The following is a 19,260-nucleotide window of genomic DNA, read 5'->3' as shown; positions in this document are numbered from 1 at the left end:
GAATGGCTTCCCACTGCCAAGGGACAGGGTTGGATGGGATATTGGGAAGGAATTGTTCCCTGTGGGGGTGGGAGGCCCTGGCCCAGTTTGCCCAGAGCAGCTGGGGCTGCTCCATCCCTGGATGCATCCAAGGCCAGGCTGGATGGGGCTTGGAGCAAACTGGGACAGTGCAGGTGTCCCTCTCTGTAGCAGGAGGTGAGATTTAAGGAGACCCTTCCAACCCAAACCATCCTGGCATTCTGTGGGTGATTTATTCCATCCAGGCTCACCTGAGTCATCTGTCCAAATCCAAGCAGGTCCAGCATCATTCCTTGCCTGCAGCTGGGGGAGTCTGGAGGCCAAGGAGCCCTGAGGCAGTGGCAGAGCCAGCTGAGCTGAGCTCCTGCTGCCACAGAGGTGAAATCCTGCAGTTCTGCTGCCTTCAGGAGCTCTGTGCCTGCCTTTGGCACCTCCTGGCTGGGACAGACGTGTGGGCTAAGCTCCACAAACCAGGAGAACTGATGTTTGCCATCCCTGTGCCCACTGCCCTGAAGGACTTGGTTTGGGAGTGCTGTGAGGCAAAACAACAGGAAAAGCAGGGAACTTGCTGAGTTTTGCAATCAGGAGTAACTGACCCTGATTCAAGGGGTAATTTACCTCCCCAGGATAACTGGCCCTTCTTCAAGGGTTAACTGACCCCTGTCTGGGGATAACTGACCCCACCAGGGATAACTGACCCACCCTCAGGGATAACTGACCCACCCCCAGGGATAACTGACCCCCCCCAGGGATAACTGACCCACCCTCAGGGATAACTGACCCATCCCCAGGGATAACTGACCCATCCCCAGGGATAACTGACCCCACCAGGGATAACTGACCCCCTTCAGGGATAACTGACCCCTTTCAGGGATAACTGACCCATCCCAGGGATAACTGACCCACCCTCAGGGATAACTGACCCCCCCCCAGGGATAACTGACCCATCCCCAGGGATAACTGACCCATCCCCAGGGATAACTGACCCACCCCCAGGGATAACTGACCCACCCCCAGGGATAACTAAACCCCACCAGGGATAACTGACCCCACCAGGGATAACTAAACCCCCCCAGGGATAACTGACCCCTGTCTAGGGATAACTGACCCCCCCTCAGAGATAACTGACCCATCCCCAGGCATAACTGACCCCTGTCTGGGGATAACTGACCCCACCCCCAGGGATAACTGACCCCTGTCTAGGGATAACTGACCCATCCCCAGGGATAACTGACCCCTCTCTAGGGATAACTGACCCCTCCAGGGATAACTGACCCATCCCCAGGGATAACTGACCCCTCTTTAGGGATAACTGACCCACCCCCAGAGATAACTGACCCACCCCCAGAGGTAACTGAGCCACCCTCAGAGATAACTGACCCATCCCCAGGGATAACTAAACCCCCCCAGGGATAACTGACCCCTGTCTAGGGATAACTGACCCACCCTCAGGGATAACTGACCCCACCAGGGATAACTGACCCCTGTCAGGGATAACTGACCCCTCTTTAGGGATAACTGACCCCACCAGGGATAACTGACCCACCCTCAGAGATAACTGACCCATCCCCAGGGATAACTGACCCACCCCCAGGGATAACTGACCCCTCTCTAGGGATAACTGACCCCACCAGGGATAACTGACCCACCCTCAGGGATAACTGACCCCTCTTTAGGGATAACTGACCCACCCCCAGAGGTAACTGGCCACCCTCAGGGTTAACCAAACCCCCCCAGGGATAACTGCCTCCCCCAGCCCTGCAGATGTTTTTTAGCCAGATGTTTTTGACCAAAGCAAGGCTGTTGGGGTGCAGATGTGCCTGCAGCTCTGGGATTTCACCCCATTCCAGGGTCACTTCCCCCCTGGCTGTTCAAGGCCTTTCCTGCCCAGCTCAGCCATGGTGGTGCTGATGCACTTGGGCTGTCTTGGCCTGGAGTGAGGGATGGGAGCTGCTCTGTTGGAGAAATCCTCATCCCAGACCTGCCTCCCAGTTGGCTGCCCTTGCTGATCTCTGGAAATGGAGAAATTTCAGGGTTTTTTAGCCAATGAACTCATGGTGACTGTTGGCATCTGTGAATAAAATCCGGGAAGGATCTGCCAGTCTGGAATTCTACTACCAGTAGCAATGCACAAGGAATATCCAACTCCAGACCCCATCAACTTCTCTGTGGGAACTGGAAAAAGCACATCCTGCTTTTCCTTTCAGTTTCATGTGGTTAACTGGATGGTTTTTGTGCTTTTCAGGTGCTGGAGAGTCTGGCAAAAGCACCATTGTGAAGCAGATGAAGTAAGTGAGTGCAGACAGCAACCTTTTGTTTTTGTGGGTAAAAAATATGTGGTGCCCTTCTGGTTTGGCTTGGGAATAATAAACTGGTTTCCTTCCAGGATTATCCATGAGGATGGCTACTCAGAGGAGGAATGCAAACAGTATAAAGTGGTTGTGTACAGCAACACCATCCAATCCATCATTGCCATCATCAGAGCCATGGGGAGGCTAAAGATAGACTTTGGGGAAGTTGCCAGAGCTGTGAGTATTGCATTTATTTCCTTTAGCCTGAACTTGTTAATGAATCCTGGAATTTCAGTCTGGGCCAGAATGTTTTTTTTCAAGATAAAGTAGAAAAAAATCTGTCATAACTTCAGTGTGTTGTCAGTACAAAACATCAGTATTTTACTGAGATGCTGGGTAAAAACCTTTAGTAGTTTGAATGATCAAAAAAATTCCCAAATCTTTCTCTAAATTATTTGAATTTTTGGGAATTTTGAGTTTGAAGTTTTGGGAGGTTTGAGGCCCTGCTTTTCCCCTCCTCTCTAGCTCTGCTCATTCCCTGGCCTCTTTCTTGCATTCATGTCCAGCACTTTGAGCTGAAGTCAGGAAGCCTTGATGCTTGTGGTGGTGGGAAAGGCACAGAAGGGGATCTAGGGATTCCTGGAAAAGTGCAGGAGAAAGGAATTGTGTCAGCACAGGGATGCACTGGGACTGTTCTGCCTCGTGCTGCAGTTGATCCAGCCCCAGATAGTTTGAATTTATGGTATTTATTTTGGATTTATGATTCCAAGTCCTGGCCAAAGGGCACATCTTCACTCACATGTTCACCCAGGCTGTTGTTCAGCTGCTGCTTCAAATCTTCCTGGAGTTCTCTTCCATCTTTTTTTGAAGCTGAGTTGGGATCTTGCAGCTGGAGCAGGGAAGCTGCTGAATCCAGGTCCTTTCTCATTAGCTGCCCATGCTGAGGTGGCTTCACAAGAGCTGAATGCCATGAATTTTCACCATCTCAGAGGACAAAAACCTTTCCATGCTTTCCCAGGAAAAGGCCAAATGCATTGAGTGACCTCCAGAGATGCAGAAATGGGGTCCCTCTGCATTGAGCTGGTAACATCTGATAAGGTGGATTTGGGATCAGCACCCTGAGCTTGGCACATGCAGGGTTTGGGGCTCAGGGGGGAGGAGCTGCTGTTAGGAGGAGAATGCTGGGGTAGTGGAAGGTCTCTCACAGGTCCTAGAAGGACCTGACAGGTCTGATCAGGGTAGGAAGAAAAGCAGAGGGACCTGTAGGGCAGCGTGGGGTTCCCTGTCCAAATCCACTGGATAACCTGGACAAGATCAAGCCATGATCCTGCTCTGGCTTCTGAGGGGGATTTTTCATGCTCAGATCCCAATCAGTCCATCCCATCTTCTGGTGAAATGTTTTATTAAGGAATCAGTCTCCCTCACTTCTGACAGCTCTGACAGCAAAATGCAAATCCTCAAAGCTTTGGTCCCATCGTCTCTCAGAACTTGCTTTTTTCCCTTTTCCTGGTACTGTGCCACACCAACAGAGGTTTTCCAAGTAAAACATCAGCATTCCCACCTTTCTTGAAACATGGCACCAAATGACTGAAATCCCATGCTTGTGGTGGGGATGGAAGTGCTGTGACCATCCCTGATCAGAGCATCTCACCCCCCAGCCTGCAGCTTCCCCCTCAAAAATTCCCTCTCTGGCTGCACGAGGTAAACAACTCTGACTTTTGGGAGAAATCTGGATGCACTGGGCTGTGATTAATGAGAGCAGTGATTAATGAGTGAGAGGTGTTGCTGTTGCTGAAGGTGTGGGTGCATGTGTCAGGATGTGTTCCTGTCGTGCAGGACGATGCCCGGCAGCTGTTCGTGCTGGCTGGCAGCGCTGAGGAGGGGATGATGACAGCAGAGCTGGCTGGAGTCATCAAACGCCTCTGGAGAGACCCTGGGGTGCAGGCCTGCTTCAGCAGATCCAGGGAATACCAGCTCAACGATTCTGCATCCTAGTAAGGACCCAGCACCAGCTCCTGGGCTCCTCCCAGCTCCCTCAGTGGTCCAGGAGGGGCCAGTGTGGCTGGAGCAGGGTGGGACTGGGTGGGAAGGTCCTGTCTGCACTGGGTGACACTGGGGATGGAGGGCTGTTTGTCTTCTCCCTATGGAGCATTGGGGAAAACCCTGCATTCCTTATTTTGTGCCTTGGTGGATTTAATCCTGGAGTGGTTTGGGTTGGAAGGGACCTTTGAGGTGTCATCCTGATAACCATCCCAGTAACATCCCACAGGTCTTAGGGAAAAGCTCAGCATGGTGAATTTAATCCTGGAGTGGTTTGGGTTAAAAAGAACCTTTGAGGTCTCATCCCACCCCTTGCCATGGGCCTGGACACCTTCCCCTATCCCAGGCTGCTCCAAGCCCCATCTCATCTGACCCTAAACACACCCAGGGATGGGGCAGCCACAGCTCCTCTGGGCAGCTTGGGCCAGGGCCTCCCCACCCTTACAGCAAGGGGTTTAATCTGATTTTGAAAAATGTGATTTTTGAATTTGCTGGTTTAATGGAAGAAACTTGGCATCTCGTGCAAAGGTGAACATGAGCCCAGGTGTGCCCAGGGGGCCAAGAGCCAGTGGCACCTGGCTTGGGTCAGGCACAGTGTGTCCAGCAGGCCCAGGGCAGTGATTGTCCCTCTGCTCTTGGCATTGCTGAGGCCTCACCTCCAATCTGGGGTAAATTTTAGGTTTCTGATGACAAGAAGGACATTGAGGGGCTGGAGCGTGTCCAGGGAAGGGGCTGCAGCACCAGGAGGGGCTGAGGGAGCTGGGAAGGGGCTCAGCCTGGAGCAAAGGAGGCTCAGTGGGGACCCTGTGGCTCTGCACAGCTCCTGCCAGGAGGGGACAGCCGGGGGGTCAGGCTGTGCTACAGGAACAGGGACAGGGTGAGGGGAAACAGCCTCAGGCTGTGCCAGAGGAGGTTCAGGTTGGACATCAGGAGGAATTTCTTCGTGGCCAGGCCTTGGCAGGGGCTGCCAGGTGAGGTTTGGAGTTCCCATCCCTGGAGGTGTTCATGGCCCAGCTGGATGTGGCACCCAGTGCTCTGTTCTGCTCTGGGCTTGGATCCTGGAGGTCTTTTCCCAGCTCAGTGATTCTGGGATTCTGTTGAAGTGGCAAGTGCTTGGCTGTGTCACCTCCATTGTCCCTGCAAAGGAGAGCAACACTTAAATTTTAAACTGCCACTTTCCTGACATTCAGCTGTTTCCAAAATGGGATCCCCTCACCTGGCAGGTCAATATTCTCAATTTTCTCCTTGCAGCTTTCCCTTTCCTCCTGTCCCTGTGCCTGGCACCTCACAGGCAGCACTGTTCTAATTCTAAAATCTTCTTGTCCTGCTCCTAAAATCAGCACAGCTGCTGAACAACTGGAAGGTTCCAAGTAGATAAACAGGCTGCTAATGGAATTTTTGATGAAATGCCTCATCTTTTTCCAAGGGCAGGTTGGTGCAGGAAGGGGAAACTGTTCCTTTGATGAGCAAAACAGTTGTTGGTTTTTCCTCTTTTTTTTTAAACTCACATTCTTGGTCTTTCTGCAACAAATATTTGACACTCTGAAAGGTGATTTACAGCTGAAAATTCATCTCAGTTTAAGCTTGGAAAATAAATGAGTTTTAATTTAAACTTGGAAAAAAAAAGACTTGGAAAAATGAGTTGGGAAGAGCTTTGTGGGGAAGTTTTAGCTGTACCACAGCTCACTGCCTGCAGGGCTTTTCTGTTCACAGCATATTTGAGCTTGAAAATAAGGCAGAACCCTTCTTAATTTGCAGCATCTTGGCAGGGGTTTGGATCAAGGCTGATGGGAATTTTCTTGGATTTGTGCATGCCTTTGCAGCAGGAAAGGAGGAAAATCAGGTTCCAAGGGAGGAAAGAGATTGATGAGGAGGGGAAAGGAAGGAATGATTGAATGGAAAGATGGAAGAAGAGGAGGAAAGCTTAAGGACCTGGGCAGAGAGCAGGAATGGAGCTGAAGGAGCAACCTTGGTGTGTGTCTGGAGGGCTTTGGAAGAGGAGGAAGATGAAGGCAGCTGGAGAAATGGAGCAGATTGGGAAGAGAGGGTGTTACCCTGCTTTTGTAGGTACCTGCATGACCCAGCTGCCCTCCAGAGGTGGGATTTTGGAGGGTTCTTCCTGTTCCTGGGTATTTGCCACCCACCCTTGTGCAAATCCAGGTCTGGCTGCTGTGAGGAGCTGGCACAGCCTGGGATGAGGATTTTACACCCAGGATGAGCCACCCAGGCATTTCCTGAGAAGTGCCCCAGGAAATTCAGCTTCCTGTCCCAAAACCACAGGAAATTGCACCAAACCAGCTTGGTGTTCTGATGCATCTGCAGCTCAGCAGCTCCATGGTTGGGAAACACCAGCAGTGGTTGATTTCTTCATAGCAAATTCACCCCACTGAAGGGCTGCTTCTTCCACAGGACTTGCAGAATTCCCAGGATTTTCTGCTCCCTCCTCACATGGCTCCTGACCTGCCTTACCTCTGCTGTTCCCTGGTTAATTCCCTTGTCCATGCTTAGATCATGAGATACCCTGAGCTGGAAGGGACACACAAGGATCATCAAGTGCAACTCCTGGCCTTGCACAGGACACCCCAAAATCCCACCCTGTGTTTGGGGGGATGTTTTTCCATGGGTGTCCAAACACTCCCTGAGCTCTGTGACAATGTCACAGCTCTGCCCTTGGGGCTGTGACCATTCCCAGGGGAGCTGTTTGAGTGCCCAAACACCAAGGGTGGATGTCCTGCACCCCTTTCTGTGGTGGGATGACACCGGCTTTGTGTCACTTCTCTTGGGAATTTCACTTCTCTGTTCCTTTCATTACCTCCTACAAACAGCACAGTGTGAGCAGCTGTTAAATCTGTGCCCCATTTGCTGGTTTTCCAGCTGAAATCCAGTTTTGTGCTGGGATTCCAGACCAGTTCTGGCTCCACAGCAGATTCTGGGGCCGAGACACGTGGAATGGAGGAAGAGAGCAGCAGACAAGTAACTGCTTGTGAAAATCAGGTAGCATAAGAGCAAGGCTGCTGTGGCAGAGAGCCAAGCATTTCAGCATAGAGTTGTTCCCAAACTCCCCTTCCTGCTGTTTCCTGCATTTCTTCCTTGTGCAGGCAGAGCTCCAGCCTGTCAGAGCACTGCCCTGGCAGGCTGGAGATGGCATGGGAGGAGAGGAGGTGGAGGATAACACTAATCCAAACAATCTCTCCTAGAATGGTGGTGTTTTCCATATTTTCTTCTTTTTATTTTTTTTTAAAGAGCACTTGAGTAGCTCCTGGTCCAAGCTGTTGATGTGGAAATGCTCAGTGCTTTTCCCAGCACATTCTACTAAACCCCCCTGCAGCTACCCTGGGTTTTGTGGAATGTTGCAAACATTTATTTTTTTTTTTTAACTTGCCTTTTTGCAACTTCCTTTTTGTCTTTCCCTCTGATGTGAGCAATGAATCTGTGGCTCCCAGGGCTGTGGACAAACATTGAGACTTCTGTGCACATTTGGGGAAGGGACTTAAATCCCATCTGATTCCATGGGCAGGGACACCTTCCACACTTTCTTAGGGTGCCCCAAGCCCTGTCCAGCCTGGCCTTGGGCACTGCCAGGGATCCAGGGGCAGCCACAGCTGCTCTGGGCACCTGTGCCAGGGCCTGCCCACCCTCACAGGGAGAATTCCTTCCCAATATCCCTGGCTCCAGAATCATGGAATCCCAGAATTCAGGGACCTTAAAGCTCATCTTGTTCCACCCCTATGGCAGGGACACCTTCCACTATCCCAGGCTGCTCCAAACCCCATCTAATCTGACCCTAAACACTGCCAGGGATCCAGGGGCAGCCACAGCTGCTCTGGGCACCTGTGCCAGGGCCTGCCCACCCTCACAGGGAGAATTCCTTCCCAATATCCCATCCATCCCTGCCCTCTGGCAGTGGGAGCCATTCCCTGTGTTCTCTCTGTCCCTGCTCTTGTCCAAAGTCCCTCTCCAGCTCTCCTGCAGCTCCTTTAGGTTCTGGAAGGAGCTCTGAGGTCTCCATCCCTGGAGCCTTCTCTTCTCCAGACTGAGCATTCCCAGCTCTCTCAGCCTGGCTCCAGAATCATGGAATCCCAGAATTCAGGGACCTTAAAGCTCATCTTGTTCCACCCCTCTGGCAGGGACACCTTCCACTATCCCAGGCTGCTCCAAGTCCTGTCCAACCTGGCTTTGGTCACTTCCAGGGATGGGACAGCCACAGCTTCTCTGGGCATTCCATTCCAGGGCTTCACCACATCACAGACAGGAATTCCTTCCTAATACCCCTCTAAATTAAACCCCTGTTTGGGGGTGCAGCAGGGGGAATGTGAAGGATATTTCCATTTCACACCTCTCCAGATTTTCAAGATAGTTTTCATTATTATTTTCAAGATAATGATGTGCTTTTTCACCAAGCACATAATGCTTTAAAGTGTTTTGTTCCTAGTTTTCATACTTTTCTTGGATTCCAGGCAGATCCCAGCCTGTGGAAGCTGTAGGTAATTATCTGCAGTCTCATGGGCAATTAGCACAGTCCTGATCAACCTTCCTCTAGTCCTGCACATCTCCTCGTGTTCCCAAATGCCAGTTCTGGCCTAAATTGCCTGACATGGTGCTGGATAAAACCTAGATTATTTCTAAGTGAGATTTTTCCTTCTCCTCCTTTTCTCCTTTACTCTTTTGTCCCCTCTCTCTTTTTTTCCCCTCCCTTCCTCTTCCACCCCATTTTTCCCTCCCCTCTTTTCCCCTCTCCTCTTTTTCCTGTCTTCTTCTTCCTCCCTCCCCCCTTAAGGATTTTCAAAGCCATTTGTGGCCCTGAAATTCTCCTTTTCAGCACCAAAAGGAATGAATTGTAAGGAAAATCACCATTGCAAGGTTTTCCCTTCCTCTTTTTTCCCCCTCCCTCTTTTTCCCCTCCCCTCCTCTTCCACTGCTTTTTTCCCCTCCCCTCTTTTCCCCCTTTTTCTTTTTCCCATCTTCCTCTTCCTCCCTCCCCGTTAAGGACTTTCAGAGTCATTTCAGTCTCATGTGAAGGGTAAGACAATACAGATGTTATAATTCACACCATTACCATCACAAACCAACTATATCCTGATTACAATACATTATAAACTTATCAGCTTTAGCCACACCATACTGTAATCACCTTAAAACCAATCATTTAAAATTTCCCCATGTAAGTCCCACTACAATGTATCTTTTATAGTTTTATTTCTCTAAAATATCTAATCTTATTTACAAAACCATCCTTTGAAACTTATTTCTAGTTCCATTTGTCTCTCAGCAGTTTATCTTGTTCCATGGCATTTCTAAGTTAACATTTCTTATCTCAAAATTTACTTACAGATACATACTATGTAAAAGTATAGTATAATAAAGCCTTCTGTCAGGCTTTAAAAATTTTCTATAAATCCATTTCCCACATCTTCCCAGCCAAACCATCCTGGAATTCTGGGATTCAGTGGTCCCTGCACACACTGGCACAGGAATGCTTGGAGAGTCAGCAGCACAAACAAGTGACACTGTAGGCTTGATCAGCACTTTTTTTTGTACTTAGGGCCAAATTTTAAGCATGAAAAAAGAAAGAAAACAAACCCAAAAGCCAAAATCCAAGTTGGCTTTTTGGAAGTTTGTGGTGTTGAGGGATGAGGAATAGCTGGGTCTGTAAACACAGGGATGCCAGGAGGGGAAGGAGGGATGCAGCCCCGGCCTGATGGGGGTGCAGGAGGTGTGGGAAGGGATTGGAAGTGTTTGGGATGAGGGGAGGCACAGCAAGGTCAGTGTTTGCTCTCAGAGTGTTTGTCAGGGGTGTCTCTATGGCAGCTGGGGCCAGGAGCCACTGGGAACAAAGAGATTCTGCTTTTCCAGCTTTTTGGGGTATCCTTTTCAAGTTCCCATTGATCTGAAATACAAGTGGCACTAACTGGGCTCCACAGTCTGGATTTTTGGGAGGGCACAGCTGCTTCCTCTGCCCACACTTGGCAGGACTTCCAGGCTTTCCCAGAAATCCCCTTTGCTGGGTTTTCCAACTGCTTGTATTGCCATGGGATTTGCCCTTTAGGTCTCCCTGGAATTAGTCTGGCCCAGTTTATTGTTTCAGGCAGCACCACTGAATTTGATATGCTTTATTCCCTGATGGAGTTTGTTTGCCAGCTCCATCCCCTCCTCCCTGGCTGCTCCCAAAGCCTTAATTAGGAATTATTTAGGATTTAATTAGGAATTATTCCACTTTCAGTGCCCATTGTTCCAAGGGCCGTTGGGAGCAGGTGCTTTACAGCTTCAGCTTGGCCTTGGCACTGCTGGGATAAGAGTGGGGCTCTATCTTAAGGGACTTTTCAAAACAATTCCATGATTTATCATATCAGTGGTGTGAGCTGTATCAAAGCCAGGCTTTGAGGAGCTGCTGGGTCAGTTCTTAGCATTCCCACTGATTTTTGATACAGTGTCTCAGCTAAACTTATGCTGGTAGGAGGGAGAGAGGAGAAAAAATCTGGGCATGTTCCTGCCTCAGCAGAAATATTACTTGGTGGAAGCTGTGGAAGGTAAACACCTTCCAAATCATCAAACTGAAACTAAAGCCAGGCCCAGCCCTGGTCACACGGCAGTTTATAAACTTGCCATCCTTCTGGAGTTGAGAGAGGGATGAGAGGAGTGCCTCTTCCTGGGCTAAATCCACTCTCTGTGGGAAAAGCCCCGTGGCACTGGGCAGGTCCTGGCAGATCCCTGGGATCTGGGCTTTGGAAACAGGGCAGGGCTCTGCAAGTCCTGGCCAGGGCAGTGCTGGAGCTGTTGGAGGAGGGATGTGTTTGTTGCTGGGGTTCCTAGCACAGTTTCCAGGCACATGGGAAGAAGCAATTCCTGGCTGACAAGGGATCTGTGATAATAATGTGTGATTTGGGAGGGTTTATTGCACTCATCAGAGCCCCTGAACCCTCCCATGACACAGGGCTGGGGTGGGTAAAAGCTGCTCCCAAGGAAGAGCACAGACAGCCTGTGCCAGCCCTGCAGGGCTGTGGGATCCATCTCACTCTGTGAGAGCAGGAGGGAGAACAAGCTCAGAGGTGTTGCTGGCTGGAGTGGGATTTCTGATCCTGCTGGGAATCAGCTGTACCTCGTGCTGCTGTGCCTGAGAGCTGAACTCCAAAAGGAATGTGCTTGGGGCTGGAATTAGTTGAGGGCTTGATGGGAAAATTTCTGCAAGGATGTGGGTTGTATCATCAGAGGCAGCTTGTTGGGGAAGGGGGTGACTGGATCTGCCTGGTTTGGGATGGTTTTTAAGGGGTTTCATCCCTCCCTCCCAGCTCCCTTGATGCATCCCTGCCCTTTAACAGCAAACCCTTGGATTTATTGCCTTGTGCTTTGAAGCAAAAGACCTTGACTGTGGCTTGCCCTGGGAGATCCAGCCCTGGCACAGCTCTGCATTCCCTCCCTACCCTCCCCAGCCAGCTCAGCTGCACCAGCACTGCCTCCAAGGTCATGCAGGGAGGGGTTAAAATCCCCAAACCCCCAAAACATCTCTCAAGACAGCCCCAGGGGGTTGTTTGCTTCGAGGGCTGTGCTGTGTGAGGGAGATAAATAAATTCTGCGCTTTGTTCTGCAGTTTATAAAAGATTCATGGTGAGGCAGCCGACTAAAAAAAGCCTCTTGTGTTGTCTCTTCTGGTTTAGTTACCTAAATGACTTGGATAGAATATCCCAGCCGACCTACATTCCCACTCAGCAGGATGTGCTGCGGACCAGAGTGAAAACTACAGGGATTGTGGAGACTCACTTCACCTTCAAGGACCTTTATTTCAAGTGAGTGAAGGGCTGTGCCCGTGCCCTGTGCCCTGCTCTGGGGGCACACCCCACACTTGCTCCTGGTGCCACTGTCCTCCTTCCCTCCGTTATCCTCTCCTCACTGGAGAGACCAGTTTGACTTTGATTTGCCTTCTGTTCTTTTCAGCTGCTTTTATGTTGGAATCGCAGACACAGGTACTGACTGCTCGTTTCCAGGACCCAATCCCAACAATAATACTAAAAGGACACTGACTGGAGTTTGAGTTTGAGTTTAACCCTTTCCTCAGAGCAGAGGAAGCGAGCTGTGTCCGTAGCCAGGCTGTGGCTCTGGGTGCATGGTGTGCTCCATGTGTTCCTCTGGGAATTGCCAGCCTGGGCCTGGCACTGCAGGGGCTGGGACTTCCCTGTCCCCTCTGCTGATGCAGTCCCTGCCAGGCTGTGGATCCAGCCTGCTCCTGGCAGTGTCCCTTTACATGTCACTAACGAGCTTCCTCTAACCTCAGGGCAGGCTGAGGCTGCATCCCTCCTCCCTCACCTGGATCCCTGTAGCTCCCCTTCCTGCTGCTTAGGAATTCCTTGCTTCAGATCCCACAAATAGCTGGAGCCCCTCAGCATTCCTGTGCTGGAGGGTGTAGGACAGTGCAGTGCCTGTGGCTCAGCCCCTTCCCTCTGTCTGTGCCAATGGTTTGGAGTCTTTCCTGCTCACATTCCTAAAAATCCTGTGTTGGCTTATTTACAAATGGGCTGTGAAATACTTTGGTGGAGTTGCAGCAAAATCCAAGTGGTGCTTCTAAAATCCAAGGGTTTTAACAGGATCCCAGGTTGGTTTGGATTGGATGGGACCTTAAATCCCATTCAGTCCCACCCCCCTGCCATGGGCAGGGACACCTTCAGCTACCCCAGGTGGCTCCACAGCCTGTCCAACTTGGCCTTGGACACTTCCAGGGATGGAGCAGCCACAGCTGCTCTGGGCACCCTTTGCCAGGGCCTCACCATCCTCACAGGGAAGGATTTATTCCCAAAATCCCACCTAACCCTCCCCTTGGGCGGTGGGAAGCCATTCAGCCTGTTCAGTCCCTCCAGGCCCTTGTCCCAAATCTCTCTCCAGCTCTCATGGAGCCCCTTTAGGCACTGGAAAGGACTCTCAGCTCTCTCTGGAGCCTTCTCCTTCCCAGCTCTCCTGGATCCAGAGCAGAGGGGCTCCAGTCCTTGGAGCATCTCCGTGGTCTTTTCTGGAGAAGGAAACTTTTGCACAGTTTTTGGGAGAACAACATTTTGGCTTCCAAATTGTGCAATTCAAGAACGTTTTAAACAAAAATGCCAAAACACTCAGCATCATCAATTTATTTATGCAGCTTCTGGTCCATCCAGGGAATAACTTGTCTCCCTGTGGTGATGGATCAGGATTAGCATCTCCAGTGTGTTCTTTAATCATCTCCACCCTCCTGCCTGATCCTGCCCAGAGCCATTGATCATGTGCAGGGCCCCAGACACACGAGGTGCTGTCCCAGAGGGATTTGCTCCACAAAGGGAAGCATTAATCCATCAGAAAGCCTGGTGCTGCCAGCTCTGCTCTGATATTCCATCTCAGACATTAATAATGGGATGGGGAAGCTGCAGTGACTGGAATTGGGATGAGCTGAGGTGTCAGGGATGCTTTTCCTTCATGAATCTTTCTGTGCTAATGGCAAATGATTCTAGGCATGGAAATATCCTGGATTCTCACAGAGATTTCCATCTTTCCTTCTAGACCAGAGGGTTAAATAGAAGGTGGGAGTTACTTTGGGATCATTAAATCCCCCTTGGACAGCTCCTTGTCTGCTCTGGGAACAAATCAATATCTATGACTTAATAACTCAGATATTAACTTGATTTAATTAAATCCCAATCCTGGGCTCTCATCAAAATATTTGGATGAGCAGGGAGGCTGGAACTACCTGTGACACAAATTCCTATTTAATTAGAAATGAATTCAATTTATATAGAAATTCCATAAGCATTTGCTCAGCCTTTAACCTCTGGTACCTCAGATTATTTTTAATAAAAGAAATTATTTCTTAACCCCCTTAATCTCCTCCTGGGTCCCAGCAGGAGCTTGCAGGTAGTGTGTTCCCAATAATCCATTTCCTGTGAGAAAGTGTTTGGAGTCCAGTCAAGCAAATGAGTTGTTGCTAAGGAAGTAGGAAAGAGAACAGAAAACCAGCAGAGCTCTGGATGCTGACTTCCAGTTCTTCCTGCTGAAAACCAGACTCATGGAATGGTCTGGCTTGGGAGGGAGATGAATTCTCATCCAGGGACAGCTGGAACCAGACAGACAGGGACACTTTCCACTAGCCCAGGTTGCTGCAAGCTCTGTCCACCATAGCTTGAAAGAAAATAGAGAATACTGATTTAAAACCCCCTTTCCTGAGGGAAACTCCTGAAACCCTGTGTGTTCCCAACCCCTGCTCTGCCTCCCCATGCCTGGGGACACCACAGGGGCTGGGCAGGAGGGTGTGCCCAGCTCCTGAGCCACTTGTGCCTCTGCCAGGATGTTCGACGTGGGAGGGCAGCGCTCGGAGCGGAAGAAGTGGATCCACTGCTTCGAGGGGGTGACAGCCATCATCTTCTGCGTGGCCCTGAGCGACTACGACCTGGTGCTGGCTGAGGACGAGGAGATGGTGCGTGCTGGGGCATTTGTGGCTGCAGGGAAGGGAGCTGGGAGCATCCTGGCTCCATCCTGCACCAGGCTGGAATGTTCCTGACTTACTCCTCCTATAGAAATTGCAGGGTCCCCCAACAAAGGGGAGAGAATGAAGAGAATGATGCATCTGACTCCATCTTATCAGAAAGCTAATTAATTACTTTATTATACTATATTATTCTCTACTATATTATACTACATCTAAATTGATGTAATGTAATATAGTATAATATAATATAATATAATAATATAATATAATATAATATAATATAATATAATATAATATAATATAATATAATATAATATAATATAATATAATATAATATAATATAATGTAATGTAATATAATATAATATAATATAATATAATATAATATAGTATAATAGTATATAATAGTATAGTATATAATAGTGTATAATATTATAGTATAATATAGTATATATACTATATATATAGTATATATATATGTAATAGTATAGTATATAGTATATATATAGTATATAGTATATATATAGTATATATATGTAATAGTATAGTATATGTATATAGTATATATATAGTATATAGTATATATATTATATATAGTATATATATATAATAGTATAGTATATAATAGTATATAATATAGTAGTATATAATAGTATATAATATAATAGTATATTATACTGTATTATATTCTATACTATATTCTATTAGATTATAGAATATAGTATTAAATTAATATATATTCTAATATTATACAAATAATATTATATTCATATTAATATTATATTCAAATTAATATTTTATTCTGTCCTATATTATATTCTATATCTGCCAAGCGCTCAACTCTGCACAAACTGCCCAGAATCTCCTGACTGTCAGCCAACAGTCCCAACACACACACACTTGGTCCTGATAGGGCAAGGGAACAAAACACCATCACTGTGGGTAAACAGTCTCCATGTTGCATTGTACTTTTGCACAAACACATTCACAGCAAATGATAAGAATTGTTTTTTCTTTCTTTGAGGTTCACAGAATGTGAAACCCAGAAATATTCTTGGGAAGAATTGTGCCTTGCTTTTCTCTGTGAAGAGAAATGTGGTGACACTCCTCCTGTTAAATTATCTGAGAGCTGCAAGGATGAGCACTCTTTAGATAAGCCAGTGGAATCTTGCCCCCACAAAGTGATAAATACAACCCATCCATGAGGTTTCCACCTTCCTGGTTGCTGGGAGGTGCCTGGAGTTGTTCTCATGCCTTGTTCTCTGCATGTGAGTCACTCCAGGAAGGAACAGGAGGAGGTGAATTGTCCCCCTGTGCTCCTCCTGGGGCAGTGGCAGTGAGAATGTGGCAGTGACACCCCAATTTTGAGTCTGGCCTGTGCAGCAGAGCCTCTGTCCCCCATCCCACCCTGCCCTAACATCTCCCCTGTTGGATTTCCTTTTCCAGAACCGGATGCATGAGAGTATGAAACTGTTTGACAGCATCTGTAACAACAAATGGTTCACAGACACCTCCATCATCCTCTTCCTGAACAAGAAAGACCTGTTTGAGGAGAAGATTAAGAAGAGCCCACTAACAATCTGCTACCCAGAGTACACAGGTAGGCTGGGACCTCTGGGATCCTGGGATCATCTGTGTCACTGGGCCAGCAGTCAGTGAGTCCGAGCCTTGCACAACCCAGAATCAGTTACAAACTTTTCCCCCAGTTCTTTCCCTTTGCCTCCTGGACAGTTCTGGCCTGTTCAGTTGGCTGGTGGTGTTTTCTTGGAAGAGCTGTGGTTGGGAACAACCTTTCTTCTTCCCTGGAATAAAGTGTTGCACTCCAACAAATCAAGGGGATTTTCTTTCACTGAAAGAGTAATAAATACTGGAATGCTCTTTCCAGGGAGGTGGTAGTATCACCTGGATGTGTTTACAAAAAGACTGGACATGGCACTTGGTGCTATAGTTGAGGTGTTAGGGCATAAGTTGGACTTGATGATCTTAGAGGTCTCTTCCAACCTCATTATTCTGTGATTCTGTGAAGGTCACTTCCCCGTTTCCACACCTAACTGGGACAATAATTCCATGTAAATTCAATTTTAGAGGCTGTGGAACTTAACCATGTCTTGCTCTGGCTCCTGCCCACCCTGGAGTGTCCGTGTTCAGCGTGGATTGTTCCAGAACCCATCCCTGCTGTGGTTCCACACAGGTGGAAGGTTTTACTTGGGCACTGCTCAAGGCATTTACATGTTTAAAAAATCCTTCAAATCTCTTCAAATCTCTTGATTTCTGTGATTCCTAGAGAAGCTGTGGATTCCCTGTCCCTGGAAGTGCTTGAAGCTAGGCTGGACAGGAGCAACAAGGTGTAGTGTAAGGTGTCCCTATTCCTGGGTAGGGGGTGGAACAAGGTGGGATTGAAGGTCCCTTCCAGCCCATGATTGGTTACTCTCTGTGGAGCCTGGCTGTCCCAGCACAGAGCAATCCCTGGATCCCATGGCCAAGGTCACTGCCCAGAGAACAGACTTCAGGTCTCCCAGAAGGAGTTAATGGTGGATTTGGATTTGTAGCTGGATAAGGCAGATGGTTGCAAGCAGCTTAATATGGACTTAAAAGCTCCCGTGAGGTGGTGGGCAAAGCCAGGGATCTTCTCCTTTGCAGGCTCCAACACGTACGAGGAGGCAGCCGCCTACATCCAGTGCCAGTTTGAGGATCTGAACCGCAGGAAGGACACCAAGGAGATCTACACCCACTTCACCTGCGCCACCGACACCAAGAACGTCCAGTTCGTCTTCGACGCCGTCACCGACGTCATCATCAAGAACAACCTCAAGGAGTGTGGGCTCTACTGAGAGGTAAATGCAGCTCTGGGTGTCCTGCTGGGAAGGGCTCACTCTGCTCCCTTCTACATTCCTGCTTTCCTTCCCAGTGTTTGTGCCTGGTGAGCCCCAGCCTCTTGCTGCCTCGTGGGGACAGCGACGAGCGTGACCCAGGAGCAGAGAACATGTGGAATCCTGGAATTCTTTAGCACAATCTTCTGTCTTAGGGACCTTTTATTGCTGTGGGATGTGGAATTAGGGCACAGTGAAGCCACGTAGTGGGAGTAGATCCTCCTGGCATCGTTGGACGACGTGATCTCCGGGATGTGCAGTGGATTCCAGCTGGATTCCAGACCTTGGATATGTAGCTTTCTCTCTTCCTTTGGTTAACAAGCCACCACTAGTCTGTTTTTAAGGTTATTTTTTTTTTCCATCGAGAAAACTATAACTTTACTAAACTTTATTTCTTTATTTGCAAACCTTGTTTTAAAAATAATAATAATTAAAAAAAGCAACAAAAAAAAATCACTTAACTATGCACATGTGAGCAGATCCTGCAGAAAATATTCCTCTTAGCAGGAATTCCTTGTTTTTAACACTTGCTATGGCCAGGATTTAATATTTCTGCAGCTACCAAGGGATCCTTAGAGCTTTTTTTCCATGTGTGATTTGTTACCATCCTGCTCCCCCCAGGCTTTGGGAAAGGCTCCTGCAGCAGAAGGAGGGTTTAGGTTCTGTTGGGGGTTTGAGCCCAGTTTTATGCCAGTTTTATGGGAAGGGATTTGTGCTCAGCATAACCCTAGCTCGGTGGGGAGAGGAGCTGAGCCCTGGCTGGGGGGAAATCTGCTGCTTGCCAGCTCCCAAACCACTGATTCCTGTGCATTTTTTGGGATGAAAACGGTGCATTATTCAGTGCTGCCTTTCCCATGGCCCTCCCTGCCCAGCCCTGTCCTGAGCATGCCTTTACTTTGTCTGTGTGGTGCCAAATCCCCGTTTCCCTTTAGTGCCATCCCTAACCAGTCCTACATTCCTTTGCTGATCCATGATTGCATCCAGACTCCTCCCAGTTTGTCATGTGTACAGTTGGATCTGTTAGACTTGTTGGCAGTATTAAAATGGTGAGTAAAGATTGTAGCCTTTTCTCCACTTTATTCTTCCTTTTTCCAGGAGTGCTCCCAGCTTTTGTGCTTTGCTGGAGAAGGAGAGGAAGAGCTTTGATGGGAATTGGGTGGAATTACCTGGACAGGGATGTTCCTTGTGCTTTATCACCCACCACTGGTGGTGTTGTGCTGCTCCCAAAGACTTGAGTTGTCCTGGCACAGTTGGAACATGCCAGGAATCCCCTTGCCCATGGGATTATTGGCAGATGGATAATTACTGTTTATTTGTAGCCTAAATCTCACTGGATGCTGTGACCCCCTTGGGAATTCTGCTTTGGGCACTTCTGTGGGATGGAGGTGGGACTGTTCTCAGAACACTTGCTTAGAAATCCAGGGTAAATTCCTCAGGGAGGCTGCTGTGTGCTGGCAGGGGGAGCCCTGAGGGAGATTCCCTGTTCTGGAATCTTTTCCAAGCTGTCTGGAGCTGTGTCTGTTTGACAGTTCCCTTCCAGCCACCCTCCATGGGATAACTCATCCTTTAAACTCATCCAGGAGCTTCATCCAGGAAGGTTTTTGGCA

At 48.6% G+C, this 19,260-nt stretch overlaps 1 protein-coding gene across 1 annotated transcript in view; it reads left to right on the top strand.

The window, feature by feature from the left end:
• The window catches only part of GNAI3 (G protein subunit alpha i3), a 33,537-nt gene extending 14,822 nt beyond the window's left edge, over positions 1-18,715 (top strand). Inside the window, exons 2-9 of the mRNA XM_064732874.1 lie at positions 2,264-2,306; positions 2,405-2,546; positions 4,146-4,303; positions 12,002-12,130; positions 14,643-14,772; positions 16,230-16,383; positions 17,424-17,617; positions 17,692-18,715. Coding sequence (XP_064588944.1) covers positions 2,264-2,306; positions 2,405-2,546; positions 4,146-4,303; positions 12,002-12,130; positions 14,643-14,772; positions 16,230-16,383; positions 17,424-17,614 — 947 coding nt within the window. The 3' untranslated portion in view covers positions 17,615-17,617; positions 17,692-18,715. The remainder of the gene's footprint in view (positions 1-2,263; positions 2,307-2,404; positions 2,547-4,145; positions 4,304-12,001; positions 12,131-14,642; positions 14,773-16,229; positions 16,384-17,423; positions 17,618-17,691) is intronic.
• Positions 18,716-19,260: the final 545 nt, after the last annotated feature.

The sequence above is a fragment of the Zonotrichia leucophrys genome, chromosome 26 (genome assembly GCF_028769735.1).
Source record: "Zonotrichia leucophrys gambelii isolate GWCS_2022_RI chromosome 26, RI_Zleu_2.0, whole genome shotgun sequence".
Lineage (NCBI taxonomy): Eukaryota > Metazoa > Chordata > Aves > Passeriformes > Passerellidae > Zonotrichia > Zonotrichia leucophrys.
This window is presented reverse-complemented; position numbering and strand designations above follow the sequence as displayed.